This window comes from Stenella coeruleoalba (assembly GCF_951394435.1).
Source record: "Stenella coeruleoalba genome assembly, chromosome: 3".
NCBI classification, from domain to species: domain Eukaryota; kingdom Metazoa; phylum Chordata; class Mammalia; order Artiodactyla; family Delphinidae; genus Stenella; species Stenella coeruleoalba.
In genome coordinates this window covers 124,146,100-124,166,128 of record NC_137148.1, presented here as the reverse complement: position 1 = coordinate 124,166,128, position 20,029 = coordinate 124,146,100, and the positions used below count along the sequence as shown (strand labels likewise).

At 36.5% G+C, this 20,029-nt stretch overlaps 1 protein-coding gene across 12 annotated transcripts in view; it reads left to right on the top strand.

Annotated features, from left to right (window-relative positions):
• The window catches only part of LOC307183679 (uncharacterized protein), a 53,932-nt gene extending 34,224 nt beyond the window's left edge, over positions 1-19,708 (top strand). For 2 of the 12 annotated variants that reach the window (XM_079916533.1, XM_079916534.1), the window contains exons 2-5: positions 2,988-3,086; positions 3,945-3,982; positions 4,936-5,050; positions 5,995-8,187. In XM_079916533.1, coding sequence (XP_079772659.1) covers positions 2,988-3,086; positions 3,945-3,982; positions 4,936-5,050; positions 5,995-6,260 — 518 coding nt within the window. In that variant the 3' untranslated portion in view covers positions 6,261-8,187. The other 10 variants (XR_013827551.1, XR_013827553.1, XR_013827552.1 and 7 more) reach the window with 10 other exon arrangements.
• Positions 19,709-20,029: the final 321 nt, after the last annotated feature.

Genomic DNA, 20,029 nt, shown 5'->3' with positions numbered 1-20,029 from the left:
AATTTCCCGTATCACTTTCTGGCAAATTTAAAATAAAAATTGAAAAGGTAATGCAGAGCCTTGGTACACTGAATAGCAAAAATTCCCAGAGCAGCCACAGCTCAAGACGTGTCAGTGAGCCCTCTCTAATATAGTCTTTTCATATATGAATGTGATATGCCTTCTTTGTGACTTCTAGGGAAATCTATCCATTCTCTCAATATTTAGGAGTTTCAAGAATGCTATTTCTGAGACACAAATCTGATGTAGTTGCCCTATTCAAGTCTTCCACTGGCTCTTCATTGCTTATATTATGCGGTTATTATTTATGGTAAAACTTGAATGTGAAGAAATGTAACATTTTATTTTGTGTAACTGAAATCTGTTTGTTCATGAACATCCATGAAACATGTACACCTGATAATAGGCAAAAAGTATGTTGGGGACTTGTGTCTTCTGGGGCAGGAGATGGAGGCTGAATTCAAGTATGGATTACAAGAAAAAGAGTATAGAGAAGGGTGAAGTAAGTTAGAAGGTCTTTAAATATGTTTAGCACTAGTGTCCACTTTTTGAGTGCCTTTAGAAGCACTTTAGAAATTAAATTAACATGCGAAAAGAAAACTGCCTGCACCCTCCAACTGAGGAGAGTTTTATCTGCTAAAGATTCAGAGTCCTTTGGCTACTAATTACCTGTTGCATCCCTGGGGCTCCTTTTCCCTTGTTCTCAAGAGCCAAAGTGATCCTTTGTTTACTAGCATAATTTTAGTTTTGCCAGGCAGAAAAACACTAATATTAAGATTAAGAAGATTTCCTTATCCCTATTAGAAAATGACACCTGGGTAAGTCAGATCTCCTCACACATCTCCACCCCGAACCCCCAAAATACAGATTAATTTGGAGAGCACATAAAATTGCACATGGCCTATGTCTGGAGCATAACTGGAAAAACAGACAATATGATCCACTTTGCATTCCCGAATTGTGTCCTTCAATCATAGTAAGAACCACAAGGGCCATTCCAGCCACAGCACTGGGAAAATGGGGCTGCCACAAGTATTCCAGGCCTCACACATTCCTAGCCGTTAGCATCTCCATCATTAGACTGAGACTGACATAATACATGTGCTTAACATACAAAGAAATGCAACTCTGTACAGAAGGTTGGTTGAAGTTCACTGTATTTGTTAGGATACAGGCTAAACTACTATAACAAACGTAAAAGACTATAGCACCCTTATTTACGATTTTATTTGTTTCCATGTAATGGTTCCAAGGTAGATGGATAGATCTGGGCCGCCATCCCCAAGTTAAGTCTTCCGTTTTGGGGTAGATGACAGATGGTGGTCCATTCCTGTCCACTTCTAAGCCAGTGAGAATTATGCTTAACTGGAAAGCCAAATGCTCATTTAAAATTTTTTTTCTAATGAAATGTACAATTAATATTTGAAAATAAGAGTATACCATAGTTACCATGTCAGGTTCATGGTAATGACTCCATAAATATTTTGGGGAATGGAAGGGTGATAAATATAACACCCTTTATAATTTGTAAATAAATTATAAATATAATTTAATATCTCAGGTGTCTATTCTTTATGTATTCATTAGAATGAAAATTTACTGAACAACATTTACTTGACCTCTAATAGATTTGCTTTTGAAGGAAAGGAAAATTTGCCACCCCTAAATGGATCTCTTTGGCATGAGGATTATTTTGGGTTGATTGTTTTTAAGAAAGAAAAGACTCAGGAAGAACCTTTGACCTAACTGCCTAAAGAATGTAGATAGAGGACCTGTTCCAGGAAGGGAGCTATCACCAGAGATACCTAGAGTATAATATAAACTGGGTGTGGTAGACAGGGAGGAACCTAGCACGCAAGCGCGTGCGTGTATCATTTTGCCTGTCTTTGGGATTTCTCATGTTTGGATTCGCCGTATTTAAATAATTAAATTTGATTTTCTCCTGTGAATGTCTCTTATGTCAATTTAATCCTTAGACCAACCAGAAGAACTTAGAAGGGTAGAGGAAAAAAAAATTTTTTTCTCCCCAGCACTTTCATCAAGTTTTATTCTTTCTTTAACAGGTAGTTTGTATAAGAGATACTTTAGCAAATGGTGATTTTTCTTAAAAGTTCTAAGAGTTTAGACCCCAGTTGAATTGACATTTCCAAACTCTTCTTTTTTCCTGCTTGATTCTCTTGTTCCTTTCCAACTCACATGCTTGGAAAGTTTTCACATTTCTTTTTTCCCCACATACCTTCTTACTGTAAAATCTATAACTGCAGGTATTTCCTTCTTTCCTCCTCATACTTCTGGGTTCATCAGATCAAACGGTCCCAAGCCCCCTGCTGAGGGAACATGTATTGCAAGGTATCTGTGAGGCATCACTCCTGACCTACTGAATACCCCCCAGGCAAGACACGGAATATCTCTGCCTCTTATCTGCCCTGAGTGCTCTGTATTACCCCACCAATCTCCTCACTCACAAGTCAGTAAGAGTGGAGATGGATGGTCAGGAAGGAAAGGTGAATTAGATAGCCACTGTTGCTTCACTCTTGATCTCTCCGTCAGGCAGGTCAAGTGGGGAACCTAGGGAAGTAGCCCTGGAACACTGCTGTCAGTATTGCTCCAGATTTATCATTCCAGAAATACCTATTGCTGTTTGTCAGAAGAACACACAGAGATTCAAATGTGCGTGTTTACTCGAAGTGCAGCCAGGCTCCTTGTGGGTTGACTCAAAGATTGGGGAGAATAATCAGCTTCTTCTCACCTATTCACAGAGCACTTTTCATGGGTTTTCTCTCACACTTTAGGGCAGTCTTCTGATGTCGTGATATTTCTTGCTGAATTGTAGGGTTGGGGGAGCAACAGATGGGACAGTCCACCTTAACTTGGGATCTAGGGAGTTGGAGTAGTTCCTCTACAAGTAAAACACTTTCTAAGTTTGTCTAGATTTCATTTACCTGTCTGTTGGAAATGGGCCATGTATCTCTGTGCCATTGTTTCAGACATCCTGAGGAGTTTCTCTGACAGATTCGATAAAATGCCTCTCACCTCATCATGGATCAAAGTGATTTTCATCATCTTGGCCATTACTCTTTATTCTGGTGAGTAAATTTTTCAGTCTTGGGGAAAAGACTTCATATATCCTAGAAATGCAGGAAGCATTTTGCTGTAACGTAGGAATGTAGTGGTGGTTTCATTGATTCGTAATTCTTAAATTGGTAAAGTGACACAGGGTTTACTATAAATTCCTTTTAAATGTTTCATCATTGAATTGCTTCTTCTCATTTCCCATATTAGAGAAGTTAAAACAGAGTGGTGCATTAGAATGGGCAGTAGACCTTATCTCTTCGTTTAACTAAATTATTTTTCCTTTTGGGGCCCAGATTCTATGGTTGTAATTACAAAGTGTGGGGAAAGAATGAGCTCTTCTATATCTGGTATTCCTTATAAATCTAAAGTTTTAGTTATCAGCTCTGAGTCCCCGAAATTAAGGCATTGTGTTAAGAAAGAACTCATTCATACCTCTGTTGACCAGTTATCTTCCTTAAAGTTCAAGGTGGCCCATAAAATTAGGGGAATAAAAGGAGCTGTTATATAGGTATTGAATAATACCCTGATATCGAGCAGAATTTCTTCACATTTAAGTGACTTCACCCAGGGCATTGTCTTCATCACAGTGAAATGTCTCTTTTACAGAGCTTTAAAAAATTGGTATCTTCAAGCAGGGTATTAGGAGTTACTAAAAAATATAATACATAATACCATTTTTCACAAAGCTAGAATAATTGGGGGATTATTTTTTTCTAAGATTTGTATATATTTGAGAATTTATGTTTTTGTTACTACTACAAAATTCTTACCTCATTAGTTGTAGTTCCTTGAATTGGCCACTTACATAGATTTCTACTGCCACTGTGTGTGTGGGCTTCTTATTTTTTTAAACTGTTCTGTGGTTGCAGAAACTGCTCTTACAAAAACATCAAGTTACAAGCATTGGGTAAGTTACTGCTGGTTCATTTGGAAGTTGAAATGTAAATTTTTAACCATTTTCAGTTTTTAAAATCACAGCAAAATTGATCAAACAGAATGTAAAAAACACTCCTTCAAAAAGTAAAAGTGTGTATGTATTATTATTACATCAAGGTTAAGAAATAGAATCTAGCAAGTAATACAAAACCATTTAGCAGTGTCTATACAAGGTGATAGCGTATTTATCCTATTACCTTAAATTTCCTATCATGGGTAGTTACTTGCTGCACACAAAACTGAGAGCTATAGAAAGTATGTTTAGAGTAGAATTATTCATCCTAACAAAATGAAAGGGAAAAAAGCACCATCCCAATTACCAGTGTGTAGGAGAATAGACAGTGATGATTTCTATATGGCCAAATAGTGGAATATTACTTAAGGGTGAAAGTAAATTACAGCTCTGAACATCAGTATAAATAAAGGTCATAAGGGAGTATAAAAAGAAAGGCATATAGAATACATATTGTATCATTTATTTGTGAAAATTACCAAGATACCCAAAACTATGAAATATATAAATATAGTGAAAATATATATGTATTGATATGTAGTGAAATTCTAGAGGGAGGTAGAAACTCAGTTTGGTGACTTTCTTGTGTGTGTGTGTGTTTGTGTGAGTGAGAGAGTGATAAGAAAAATATCACCTAGGAGGGGAAGGTCATGGGTGGGGGTGGGAAATTGGTTACATTATAAAAATAAACTCAGCCAGTTGCATGGCCTTTTTGTTAATACACTATTTCTATAAAAATACTGATATTAGTTTCTTATTTACTGGATGTGACTCCATAAAGTTTTCTCTTTAAATCTAAACATATATTGTATTTATCCTTTTCTGGATGTATGGCATTTCATATTAAGATTTAAGAAGATTGTATTCAAATATTCATTGTCTAATGTATATTATCTCTCTATATTTGACAGGTAGAATGGGGTCCATACAGTGGTGTGAAAACATGCACAAAAGAATATCATCCAGTCTTTGCAACCAATGGCCACACTTACTGCAATAAATGTGTTTTTTTTGTGGTTCACTCAAGTAAGAACACAATAGTGAATATTTACTCTTCCAAAGTAATTAAAAAATCATGAAATGATAAGAAAATTCATTTGCTGATAATGTAGACACAACATACACAGAAAATAACTATAATATTTCTCTAAAAGCCAAGGAGACACACTTCTACCATGTCTTAAAATTCTTACTTCTGAAAGTAGTATTAAACTATCACTATAACCATGCTGGATGTTTTGCAAATGAAAGAACTAGTTAACTTAGCTTAATTTAATTGATTATGAACTACTAATGGCTGACTAGTGGCCAAGATGATGTTATTCCAAAGCTCTGATGCTCAACAGAAGATCTCACTGAAGTCATGAGAATCAGCCTTGCAGACCTCCAGCCACAGGGGGCATAATTGAGCAAAGAACAGACTCATGATTACACACTGAAATCATGTGATTGTCAACTTTGTCTCCTGAAATCATCATGGCCTTTAAAACCTTCCTGAGAGTGCAGAGCAGTCTAGGACACCTCCACCCAAACTCACATCCCCCTCTCCTCCACTCGGAAGGAGTTTGTGGTCTAAAGCTTTGCCAGCCTTTTCTGCAACACTCCCCCATTTTGTTACACATGTGTTCCTCATAAAATCTTTGCCCACTTACTCCCAAAATTGTTTCTGCCTCTTGGAAAATCTGGATTAACACAATGCCTAATGACTTCCTTTCTTAGGTCTAGTCCAAAGACTGAGTCAGGACTGAGCAGGTAGGAAGGATCAAACAGCCCCACAGTAGGGAGAGGACATGTATAAGGCAGGGGAGCAGGCAGGGTCCAGCTCCTTCTGGAAGTAGAGCACAGCCTTTCTGTAATGTCCCATAGTTCAGATCTCCTCATTTAGAAACATTTTGTGTACTGCCACAGTGTTTAATTTTCTGTGTTCTTTTAATAATTTTTTTTCACTTTCTGTCTGATTCTTTCTACAGAAAAAGTGGTGGCAAATTTGCTATTGCTCATTATAGTGAATGCTGACTTTTTCCTGGAGCAACACATTCCTACAACTTCTACTGTGATCCCATTTTGCAGTGGATTCTACAGACAATTAGAGTTGCAGAATCGGGGTCTTCCATTCTTAGAGGACCAGGTGAACCCGGTAGAATACAAGGTGGAATGTAGTATATTCCAAGTTCTTTCTAACTTTAAGATCCTTTCATTTCAGCATTTTTACTCTCTATGTTCAGTTCTTCAATGACAGTTTGAAAAATTAGTATCTTAGTTATATGTTTGATAATGTAAAACCTAATGCAATTTAAAACCCTAAATATTTTGCTCCATGAAATGTTAAATGGTGTTACATTTTATTTTAACATGCCCGTTGTTTATTTCGTTGGGTAATGGGTTAAGACATAAACAATTTTTGATACCTATAGCCAAAAAGATATTTTCCAAATATGACCAAATATTAGATTACTTGGGTATTTATAAAAAGTACAGGGCTTCCCTGGTGGCACAGTGGTTGAGAGTCCGCCTGCCGATGCAGAGGACACGGGTTCGTGCCCCGGTCTGGGAAGATCCCACATGCCACGGAGCAGCTGGGACCCGTGAGCCATGGCCGCTGAGCCTGCGCATCCGGAGCCTGTGCTCCTCAACGGGAGAGGCCGCAACAGTGAGAGGCCCGCGTACCACCAAAAAAAAAAGTACAGATAACTGGATTCTGTCTGTTCTAAAGATTCAGAACTTCTAGGAGAGGTTTATGGGAAATTGAAATCTAACAAGCACCCCAGGTAATATTATGATCATGAATCTTAGGTAATACTGACTCTAAGACCTCGGGTATGTCTATAATTGAATAAATTTCAGAATGTATAGAAAGATAATATAAGATTTATGAGGCTTGGGAAAAATTTCTATGTTTTTCATTCTTGATCACAAGTCAGTTGAGAGGTAAGTGGGTGCTCCTGGGATGAGAAGCAACACGGCCTTTATTGACTTAGGACTTGCTTTATTAGAGCCAAGTCAGATGTCTCTCCATTAGTCTCAGTTTTCCAGCCACAAGAAGCAGGCTTTAGTTGTGTGCCCAAAGGATCATTCAGACCTTGAATGTAGTGGCAGAAATGTAGGTTGACTGTTGAATGACAACTGGGAATCTATGACATAGGCTATGCTAGGCATGCTGTTCTTATCAATAGATACTTTTACATCTAAAGAGTAATCAGTGTGGGAGCTATTAAATCATTTAAAATCTCAAATATCCCTCTTAAGGAAAGTATCCATTAGAATGTTAATTTGTAGAGCAACGTTATAAAAATGCTTTCGGCCAATTGCACCACTTTTTCTTTGCAGAGGACTTTGTGAAAAAGTTCTTCAGTGAACATGTGTATTCATTTATGTATTCTTTTTTTTAAAATTCCACATAAATAAAGGTCTATGTGTCAAGCCCTATTTAGATGCGAGAAATAAGATAACAATGATCAGCTCTGCTTTACTTATCATCTAGGAATTTAAATGTTATCGATTAAAAGTATTATCCACTAATGAATGGAAATCCTCCTTTTTGCATGACTGTTCTCCTCAAAAGCTCTGTGAAACAGTTTTCTACATGTTACCTAACTCAGTTCTTCTAAGGATCACATTAGGTAGACATCAGCTCTCTATTTTACATATTATGAAAATGAGACACAGGAAATCTTACAGTATTTTAAACCTGACCTTTTGGTAAAGAGAGTTTGAATACAAAGCTTGAAATTTTATTCTTTTTAAAAACCAGTTTATTGTTGTAATTACATACCCAAAATTAATCAGTTTTAGACATGATGTAATAATTGAAATATATAGAGAGAGGGAGAGAGAGAGAGGGAGAGAGATAAGCAACCATCAACACAATTAAAGTTTAGAGTGTTTACATCACCCCCAAATATGTGCCTCTCATCCTTTGGAGGTCATGCCCTCTTCCTACCCCCAACCCAAGGCAACTACTCATCTACATTGTATTCTCTTGTTTTACCTTTTCTAGACATTTTCTGTAAAGACAATGAAACAGTATGTTGTTTTTATATCTGCTTCCATTTTACAGGTTTTTGTGGTTCATTCACACTGTAGCTTATACATCAGTAGTTCATTACTTTTTAATGTTCAATAGTATTCCATTTTATATTGATATACCATGTTTTGTTTTACTTTTTCACTAGGTTATGAACACTGGAATTGTTGCCACTTTTTGGTTATTAAGAAAAATGGTGCTATGAACATTACTATACAAGTCTTTTTTTCTTTTCATTTTTTCTTGGTTAAACACCCAAGAGTAGAATGGATGCTTTGTATGGTAGGTTTATCTTGCGCTCTTCCAGAACCTATCAGTGTATTTTTCAAAGTGGCTGTATCTTCTTAACCATTCCCACCAGTAATGTATGAGAATTCCGTTTCCTCCACATCCTCACCAACAATTGTTACTGCATACCTCTTTTTTCTCTTCCAGTTTTATTGAGATATAATCGACATACAGCACTGTGTAAGTTTAAGATGTACAGCGTAATGATTTGACTTACATATATCATGAAATAATTATAGTAAGTTTAGTGAACATCCATCATCCCATACAGATACAAAATTAGAGAAATAGAAAAAAATTTTTTCTTGTGATGAGAACTCTTAGGATTTACTCTTTTAACTTTCATATATAATGCTCAGCAGTGTTAATTATATTTAACATGTTGTTCATTGCAAGCCTAGTACTTATTTATCTTATAACTGGAAGTTTTTACCTTTCAACTACTTTCATACAATTCCATCTCTCCTCACCCCCTATCTTTGGTAACCACAAATCTGATCTCTTTTTCCATGAGTTTGTTTTTGAAGTATAATTGACCTACAACACTGTGTTGGTTCCTGGTACACACATAGTGATTCTATATTTCTGTACATTTCAAAATGATCACCATGATAAATCTAATTGTCTTCTGTCACCACACAAAGATATTGCATAATTATTGACTGGATTCCCCACACTGTACATTTCATAGCTGTGATTGATTTATTTTGTAACTGAAAGTTTGTACCTCTTAATCTGTCTCCCCTATTTCTCTTCAGCCCCCAACCCCCTCCCCTCTGACATCTGACAACTACTGGTTTGTTCTCTGTATCTGTGACTCTGTTTCTGTTTAGTTGTGTTTCGTTTCATTTGTTTTTGTTTTTTAGATTGTACGTATAAGTGAAATCATATAGTATTTGTCTTTCTCTGTCTGAATTATTTCAATTAGCATAATACCCTCTATGTTCATCCATGTTGCTGCAAATGGCAAGATTTTGTTCTTTGTTATAGCTAAATAATACTCTGGCGTGTGTGTGTGTGTGTGTATCACTATCACATCTTCTTTATACATTCATCTATTGATTGGGCACTTAAGTTGCTTCTGTATGTTGGTTACTGTAAATAATGTTGGAATGAATATAGGGGTGAATCTATATTTTCAACTTAGTGGGGGTTTTTTCTTTTCTTTTTTTTTTTTTTTTTTTTTTTTTTTTTGCATAAATACCCAGGAGTAGAATTGCTGGATCATATGGTAGTTCTTTTTTTTAATTTTTGAGGAATCTCCATACTGTTTTCCATTGAGACGTCACCAATTTACATTCTCACCAACAGTGCATGAGGGTCCCCCTTTCTCTACATCCTTGCCAACATTTGTTATTTGTTGTCTTTCTGATAGTAGCCATTCTGACAGATATGAGGTGATATATCATTTTGGTTTTGATTTGCATTTCCCTGATGATTAGTGATGTTGAGCATCTTTTCATGTGCCTGTTGGCCATCTGTAGATCTTCTTTGGAAACATGTCTATTCAGGTCCTCTGCCCAATTTTTAATTGGGTTGTTTGTTTTTCTCATACTGAGTTATATGAGTTTTTTGTATATTTTGGATATTAATCCCTTGTGAGAAATAAGTTTGCACATATCTTCCCACATTCAGTAGGCAGCCTTTTAGATTTGTTGATAGTTTCCTTCTCTGTCCAAAAGCTTTTTAGTTTGATGTAGTCCCATTTGGGTTTTTTTGCTTTTGTCTTCCTTGCCTGAGGAGACATATCCAAAAACAAAATTGCTAAGACTTATGTCAAAGAGTGTACTGCTTATGTTTTCTTCAAAAAGTTTTATGGTTTTAGGTCTTAACATTTAAATATTTAATCCATTTTGAATTTATTTTTGTGCCTGGTGTGAGAGAAGAGTCCAGTTTGATCCTTATGTGTGTAGCTGTCCAATTTTCCTAACATCATTTATAGAAGAGGCTGTCTTTTCTGCATTGTATATTCTTGCCTCCTTTGTTGTAGATAAATTGCCCATATAAGTATGGGTTCATTTTTGGGGTCTTATTTTGCTCCACTGATCTATGTGTCAGTTTTCGTGCCAGTACCATACTGTTTTGATCATGGTGCTTTGTAGTATAGTTTGAAATCAGGGCGTGTGATACCTCCAGCTTTGTTCTTCTTTCTCAAGATTGTTTTGGCTATTCAGGGTCTTTTGTGTTTCCATACAAATTCTAGGACTGTTTGTTCTAGTTCTGTGAAAAATGCCTTTGATGTTTTGGCACTGAATCTGTAGATTGTCTTGGGTACTATGATCATTTTAATAACATTAATTCTTCAAATCCATGAGCATGGTAAATCTTTCCATCACAGCAAATGTTTCCATCTGTTTGTGTCATTGTCAACTTCTTTCATCCAGTTTCTTATATTTTCTGGGTGCAGGTCTTTTTATTCCTAGGTATTTTATTTTTTTGATGCAATTGTTTTCTTAGTTTCTTAATGGTGTTCATTTCTTAATTTTCTTTTCTAATAGTTCATTGTTAGTATATAGAAATGCAATAGATTTCTGTATATTAATTTTGTATCTTCCAACTTTGCTGAATTCATTGCTGAGCTTTAGTAGTTTTTTTGGTGGCATCTTTAAGATTTTCTGTGTATAGTATCATGTCATCTACAGTCAGTGACAGTTTTACTTCTTCCTTTCCAATTTTGATTCCTTTTATTTCTTTTTCTTTTCTGATGGCTGCAGCTAGACTTCCAATACTATGTTGAATAAAAGTGGCAAGAGTGGGCATCTTTGTCTTTTTCCTGATCTTGTAGGAAATGCTTTCTACTTTTCACCATTGAGTATAATGTTAGCTGTGGACTTGTCATAGATAGCATTTACTATGTTGAGGTGTGTTCTGTCTATACTCACTTTTTTATCACAAATGGATGTTGAATTTTGTCAAAAGCTTTTTCTGCATCTATTGAGATAATCATTATGACGTTTATTCTTCAGTTTGTTAGTGTGGTGTATCATATTGTTTGATTTCTGGAAATTGAACCATCCTTGTATCCCTGGGATGAACCTCACTGGATCATGTTGTATGATCCTTTTAACATACTGTTGAATTAGGTTTGCTAATATTTTGTTGGGGACTGTTTCATCTATGTTCATTAGTCTTTTGGCATGCTTTCCTTTATTGTACTTTTCAGATACTGTGTTTTTTGAAAATTGAAGGTTTGTGGCAACCCTGTGTTGTCAGATAATGGTTAGCATATTTTAGCAATAAAGTATTTTTAAATTAAGGCATGTACATTGTTTCTAAGACACAGTGCTATGGCACACTTAATAGGCTACATATGTATAGTGTAAACATAATTTTTTGCATTGGGAAACGAAAAAATTTGTGTTACTTATTTCATTGCAATATTCACTTTGTTTCAGCAGTCTGGAACCAAATCCTTCCGTATCTCCAAGGTATGCCTGTTATGTCATACTCAATAAAGCTGGAATATATATTTGGGGCAGGGGAACCTTGTGACAGTGTAAAACAGACTGCATTATCTTGTGCTCAGGGATCATCTAACAGGATCTCCTAAGCACCATAAACTTTGGAATATTAGAGAGGAAACACAGACATGTAGTTCAGCGTTCTCCAGCTACAGTTAACTCTAAATAGACAAAAGAGGCCGGGTAGCCAAAGTTCACCCATCACCACTTCAAATAAGTTGTTCCATTTGTATATGTATATATAACAGGAAGTTTCTCCAGAGATTTCCAAATTTCTCATTTACAGAACATAACTATGAATTGTGTTAATTAGAGAGGAATATTTTCTTCACATATTCAGCACTTAAATAATTTGGAAGTTAAACCATGTTTGTAGATGAAAATTCTTAAAAGTAAAAAAATAGAAATTATGACTTCATTAACTTATTTAATAAACAATTTCAGCTTATTTCCAGATGGAGAAATTTTGTCACTGAACAAAATCATCCAAATATATACATTTTATATTTTTGTATATATTTAACTGTGAGTGTGAAAACATGAATATTTCAGATGACACTCATTTGGTGAGATACAGAGAACCAACCATACTTGTAATCTGTCTTTTTCATAGTAAGATGATATAAGGCTTTCAGGAAGTAAACTGGTCTTATCTTTAAAATTTAAACTGCACATATTATGTGACTCAAAAATGCAACTACTAAAAATATAGAACTAATTGAATGAGCATGTAGTGACCTGCACAACCATGTTCATTACAACACTGGTAGCAAGAATAACTTAAAAGGAATTGTGTGTTTGTATATGCTTATATGAAGATATACCATTGATTGTTAAATGAAAAACTGAGTTACAGAGAAATGTCTTGATTTTATTCTTCTGTCTCTATTTTTATCTATCTATTTATCACCAGTCATCTTTAGGGCCAGCATCTTCAGATCTCTCTTAACTCCATCTTCATTTGGCCTTCTTTGTGTGTCTGCATCAAATCTTCTTCAGTCTCCCTTTTATGAGGATACTTGTGATGACATTTAGGGCTCACTTAGATAACTTACATATATAGATATCTACGTATATCTATCTATATGCTCTGTGTGTGTGTATATATATATATGTATCTATATTGTTAATGTTATTACATATATATGTGTTATTACATGTAAATGTTAGTATATTTGTGAATATATAGATATACAGAATTATATACATACATATATAGACATATATACACATGCATATATCTGCATATATACACATATGCATATATTTATATGTGATTTTAGTATAGTTGTATATTAAATATCTGTAACTTTGCAGTATAAATGTATTTATGCACATTAAACATTTTCAGAAAAAATATGCATCAAATAACCCACACATCTAACATTCCCTTTCATGGTTAATTTAGAAACCTCATGGCCTGTTGTATCTCATAGGCAGTGTCTTCTGCTCTTAACCTCTGCTAATGAATGCACATAAGAGAAAAAATCCAGTGTTGTGGGATTCAAGGACTGTACAATCACTTCAACTCTAAACTTCAGTTTAATTTTACCCTCCAAGGTCGTGTGCCAGAAGGATTATCTGCACAGATGTCTCTGATGGTATCTATGTAAATAATTCAAAATCTAGCGAAAGCATAATAACTTCCTATAATAAAGGAAAAATTTTAGCACTTACCAGATTTTGTATCCTCCCATTAAATTGGCACGGAACAGTGCTAGACTCAAAGGTTCTTTTCTCAATCTTGGCTTTCTTCACTGAAAGAAAAAAAGGTTCGGTTAGGGTGACACATGTAATCTAGCACAACTTTAAGTGCATCCTGTTTTAATATTTTATCCCTAATATTTATGGCAAATCGTTGAGACAGAAATTATTCCCACATTTAAAATTAGTAAATAGTGGATTAGGAAGTCTGAATATTGTCTCAAGGTTACTCAGTGGTAGATGGCATTTGAACTCAGGACTTTCATTTGCCAAAGTTCTTCCCACAGAGTCAGACTGTGAAGCAGATTAATTAAATAGCTCATATTATATACCTCTTCCTACTACTTCCAACCCTGCACAGTTTCCCACTTTACTTTGAGGTAAAGATCAAATTATTCATCATATAGTTGAGGGCATTGTCCCCTGTGGTCTCAATTTCATTCCCAAGCCTTCTTTCTCTTCTTAATATTCACATTCTGTCCTCTACCTCAGGTTTCCATAGCTGGTTGCCCTGACAGTCTTTTTGAACATTCTTGGTTGTGAATTTGTACCATAATTTTACAAGATGTTCTCAGTGGGGGAAATTGATTAAAAGGAACACAAGAACTCTCCGCATTAGTGCTTACGGCTTGATGAGAATCTCCATTCAACTCAAGATAAAAAGTTTAATAAAAAAAAAAAGTTTAATAAAAATCAAATCTCCCATTGAGTCTAATGGACTTCTACTGTCCTTCAAAATACTAAGGGTGTAGGTATGTATCTAATTATAGTTCCCCAAACTCGTTCTTTTCTTTCTTGTTTTGATTATCCTTTATTTTCAACTCAGGAACTCGGAAAGCTTCCCATCTCTTCTGTACCTTAGAGTTTCAAAGAATTGTTGTCACCTTCTCCCTTCCTCATACATGTGTTCATCAGATAAAATTGTCCCAAACCCCTGCTGAGAGATGATCTTCGTGAGGAAGAACACAGAAAACCTCAGGGTCTTATCTGCTGGGGGCCATCTGTTTTACCCCACCAGGCTGGTCACCAACACTCCAATAAAGGAGACTCTTCAGCTGGGGGAAGTGGTTGAGAAGGAAAGGGAATCAAAATAGGCACAGTCCCTGGAGCTGCAGACCTCACTCTCCACAGCCTTCTCTGTTTCAGGTAGGTCAGGTGGGGATGCTGTGGAGGTAGCCCTGGTGTGTCACATTGCTGTGAGGACTGCTGCAGGTCAGTCCTTGCTGAAATAACTATTTCTGTTTTCTGAGGAAAAACTGAAATTCCAAAGTGCATATTTCTTTAAATGCAGCCAGGCTCCTTGGCTGATCCAAGGGTTGGGAGGGTAAACCGCTCCTCCTTAAATGGGCAAAGAGAACTTGTCCTAGTGTTTCTCTCAAGTCTTCTACAAGGCCTTCTGTTCACATGTATGTCCTGTGGGTTGGGGGGAAGATTCCCACCATAATTACAAACCTAGGAGAGGGGGGCAGTTCCCTTAGCTGTAAGAAACTTTCATTTGGAAATGGGCAATTTGTCCCTGTGCCATGTGTTATAAGCATTCCTATGCATTTATTCTACAGACTTGATAAGATGTCTCTCTTCTCAGCATGGATCAAAGTTATTTTCATTATTGGCTTGGCATGTCCTCTTTATTTTGGTGAGTAAAATTTTCAGACCTGGATGAAGCAACTAACATATTTTAGGAAATGTAGGAAACAACTGCTATTATCTAGGAATGAAGGAGATTGCTGTTGGGTATGTAATACTTAAACGGGCAAAATGAAATGTTACAAATACCTATTTAAAAATTACATCAGTAGATTGCTTTTTCTCATTTCCCACCTTAGAAGGGTAGAGACAGAGGGGGTTAGAATGAGCAGTAAAATTTAGTTTTCTGTTTATTTATGATTAAAGATATTTACCTGATTTTTTCCCCCTTTTTGGAGGTCAGATTTCATCGTTGCTAAATGCAGAGTGTGGGCAGTAAAAAAGTCCTCTAGATCTGGTATCCTTGACAATCCTATTTGTTGTTTGCCAGCTCTGAGTCCACTAAAGTCAAGGCTTTGTGTAAGGAAAGAAGTAATTGATCCCTCTGCTGAAAACTTATCTTTCTTAAAGCACAAGATGGCCCATGAATTTCAGAGTAAAGTAGCTGTGAGATATTAACGAGATCCATGATACTCGAGTTGAATACTAAGTAGTAATTAACTTCTTCATATTAAGTGGCCTTAAGCAAGGCATTGTCTTCTCTGACTAGGATGTCTCTATTTATAAAAATGAAAAAAAGTGGTATCTTCACAGCAGGGTTTGGTGATTATTAAGCCATACTTAAAGTTATTTTTCAGAGTGAGATGAATTTAGAATTCTGTTTCCAGATTTGAAGTTATTTTGTGAGATGATTATTTTGATACTACCACAAAAGCCTCACCTCATTACTTGCTGTGTTTGAGTAGGTGATTTGCATAGATGTGGGTACTTCCCACCAGAGACACTGTTTTCCCCTGTTCGTCGTCTTCTTTTCAATTTACCTTTTGTGTGATGGTTGCAGAAACTGCTTTTGTACCCTTAAGAGAGACACGTGAAACTGTAAGTTCATACTGATTAATGTGGGAATTGAAAAAGGTAAACTTTTAATTTTTTTTATATTTTAAGTTTTAACAGCAAATTTTATCAAAAATATCTATAACAGAATAGTCCTTCAAAAAGTAAGATGAAGTGTCATTCTTACACTAAGTTCAAGAAATAGAATCTTGCCAGCTATATAAAACCATCCGTCATTTCAGACAAGGTAAAAATATCCCATTATTCACAGTTTTATTATTGAGCATAAACCTTGTTATATACAGGCATCAAAAAACAGTGTTTAAAGTGGAATTGTTCACCCTAGAAAAAGAAGAGGATTAAAAAAAACTAATTTAGGGGGCTTCCCTGGTGGCACAGTGGTTGAGAGTCCACCTGCCGATGCAGGGGACACGGGTTCGTGCCCCAGTCCAGGAAGATCTCACATACCGCGGAGCGGCTGGGCCCGTGAGCCATGGCCACTGAGCCTGTGCGTCCGGAGCCTATGCTCCGCAACGGGAGAGGCCACAACAGTGAGAGGCCCGCGTACCGCAAAAAACAACAACAACTAATTTTGGGCTTCCCTGGTGGTGCAGTGGTTAAGAATCCACCTGTCAATGCAGGGAACACGGGTTCAAGCCCTGGTCCGGGAAGATCCCACGTGCCGCGGAGCAGCTAAGCTGGTGTGCCACAACTACTGAGCCTGTGCTCTAGAGCCCACGAGCCACAACTACTGAAGCCTGTGCACCTAGAGCTTGTGCACCGCAACAAGAGAAGCCAATGCGATGAGTAGCCCCTGCTTGCTGCAGCTAGAGAAAGCCTGCACACAGCAATGAAGACCCAATGCAGCCAAAAATAAATAAAATTTTAAAAAATAAGTAAAATAAAATTGAAAGCAGGGACTCAAACAGATATTTATTTTTAAAAAACCCTAATTTTCCACTTACAGGAATATAAAATAATTTTCATAAAATCACAGATTGGAATATTACATAGAGGTGAAGAAAATCAACTGTATTTCTAAACATCTAAACAAACATTTTTAAAGATGCCTAAAAAGCAGCTCATGTAAGGATACACACACTATTGTTTATTTATGTAAATTACCAACACTGCCATCACTACACAAATTATATATATACACGTATATGGTTAACTACATATATACAAACATATATATGAACACATACATATACAGTGATAATCTGAAACTATCAGATTATCTATTAGTGAAACTATTGAGGAAAACAGAAGAATTATAACAAATTCACTTTTATAATTTTTTGTGGTATGAGATAATGGTGAAAATCTGATCCATGTATGAGGTGAAGTAGGGGCAGAGTGGCTAAATTATTAAAATGCGTTTAGCCATTTGTATGTTTTTAAAAAATACAAAAAATATTGGGGTTGCAAAAATATATCAAAATATTTTTATGTCTCTGTGCATGACTTATGTCTATTTTTAAATCTCAATATAGACTGTAGAATATATTTCATTTTGATGCATACCATTTTGTATTAGGAATAAAAAATATTTTATTCAAAAAGTTTATTATCTGAAAATTTTTATGTTGTCTGTTTAACAGCCAGAATGTAACGTGTATGTGGATCGGTTACATTTTTGCACCAGAGAAATGGACCCAATCTGTGCAACGAATGGCCGAACGTACTCCAATAAATGTGTTTTCTGCAGTGAAAAGCTGTAAGAACACAAGACTAAATATTGGCTCATCCAAAATAATGAAGAAACAATCACAAAATTATAGGAACCTCCATTTTTCTGATAGCCAGGTCACAGTATAGATGGAAAATAACTGTACTTTCTCTGTTAAAGCCAAAGAAACACACTGGTACCTTTCCCTTAAGTCTCATTCCTAAAAGTAGTTTTCATTTGACCTCGAAGTATACCCATCCCTGTTGGATGTTACCCAACTGTATAAATCAATTACTTTAACTTGATTTAATTGCTGTGACTTACTAATGGAAGTCTGGTGACCGATATAATGTAATTCTTAACTCCAGAGGCTGAATGAGAACCTCTATGATGTAGCTCCAAGCTACAGGGAGCATAACTGAGCAAGAAAAGCCACTGACTTCAGAAATTTAAATCCATCACAATGGACAATTTATGCTAGAAAGGAACTCCTCCAGTGGTCCATTTTGTCCCCTGATCTCCTTGACAAGACTCCAAACTTTCCTTAGAGAGCAGGGCATGCTAGGACACTTCCACCTAACCTCCCTTGCTGCCTCATTCCCCCGAGGGAATTCTCAGTCTCAAGGTTCAGCCAGCCTTCCTACTTCCCACCTCATTTCCTCTCACTGGTGTTTCCTCTCATTTAATCCCCAAATGGGCTTCTCCTTCTAGAGAACGATGAAAACAATCTCTAATCCTCCTCTCTGAGGTCTCTCCTCAGTGGGTTCCAAGGCTGAGTCAGGACTGAGCATGTAGGAAGAGTCAAGTAGCCCCAGGTCGTTGGGAGGACCTGTGTAGGGTAGGGGGGTAAGGAGGGGCCCAGCTACCTGTTTGAGGAAGGGGAGCACAGCCCTCCTAGCACTCTTATATTCAGATTCTCCTCATGGAGAAGGGCTTAGTGCAGTGCTCAGGCAATATTAAATACTTTTTTAAGCATAATTTTTCTTTTTTGCTTTTTCTTTCTTTACAGAGAAGATAGTGGAAAATTTGGTTTTAGTCATTGGGGTTGTTGCTGACTCTGCCTCAGCCACACATTCCTATGGCTTTTATAGCAATTCTATTGTGAAATGGATTCTACAATTAGTCTTCTCCATCAGGGCTTTAAATTCCTAGATGATCAGACAAAGCCTTCAATACTACAGAAGATGGAATATAGATCGTTGAAGAATTTTTCCAACTCTAAGAACCTGCCAATGAAAGATTTCTATTTTGTCTTCAGTTATTCAGTGACAGTTGAAAACCCATCTTAATTGTGTGTTCAATAATACAAAACCTAATGTAATTTGTAATCATGAATATTTCAATCAATAAAATGTTAAATAGTATTATCTTTATTAAAATACTCTGGTTGGTTGGTTAGTGTATTAAAAGACATGAATACTTCTGGTAACTGTAATTAAAGAAATAGTTTCAAAGATGAACAAATAATCCATTACTTGGGTGTTTATTAAAAGTGCAGAGAGTTGGGCTTCTCTTTATCCTAAAGAATCCAAAACTCTAGAAGAGGAATCTGGGAACTTGAATTCTAACAAGTACTCCAGGTCAATCTTCTGATCACCAGTGTTAGCCAAGACAGCTAAAACATAGCACATATCTATAATTGAATGAATTGCAGAGACTATTCAAAGATATTGTGTGATTTCTGAAGCTTGGGAGAAAACTATATTATTCTCTCTGTCTCTCACAAATAAGTCAAGAGATAGTTTGGTGATCCTGGCAGGCCAGGCAACTCTGCCATTACAGATCTAGGATATTCATTTGTGCTCCAAGTCTGATGCTTTTTTATTTATCTTCACCACTCAACCAGCAAGAAACAGGCTTCATTTGAGTGGCCAAATGTTCATCTATATATATTTTTTTTTTGCGGTACATGGGCCTCTCACTGTTGTGGCCTCCCCTGTTGCAGAGCACAGGCTCCGGACGCACAGTCTCAGCGGCCATGGCTCATGGGCCCAGCCGCTCCACAGCATGTGGGATCTTCCTGGACCGGGGCACGAACCCGTGTGCCCTGCATCAGCAGGCGGACACTCAACCACTGCACCACCAGGGAAGCCCCCAAATGTTCATTTAAAGCTTAGTTTTAATGGCAGAAATGTAGACCAACTACAAGAAAGCAAGTTTCAAGCTGCTATATCTGTGATATCAGACCTGCTCTGCTTTTCAGTAAACATTTTCACCTCTAAAAGAGTGACCCACATGGGGGTTACTTACTCATTTGCATTCTTCAGTACTAATTTTTTTGTGTGATACGTGGGCCTCTCACTGTTGTGGCCTCTCCTGTTGCGGAGCACATGCTC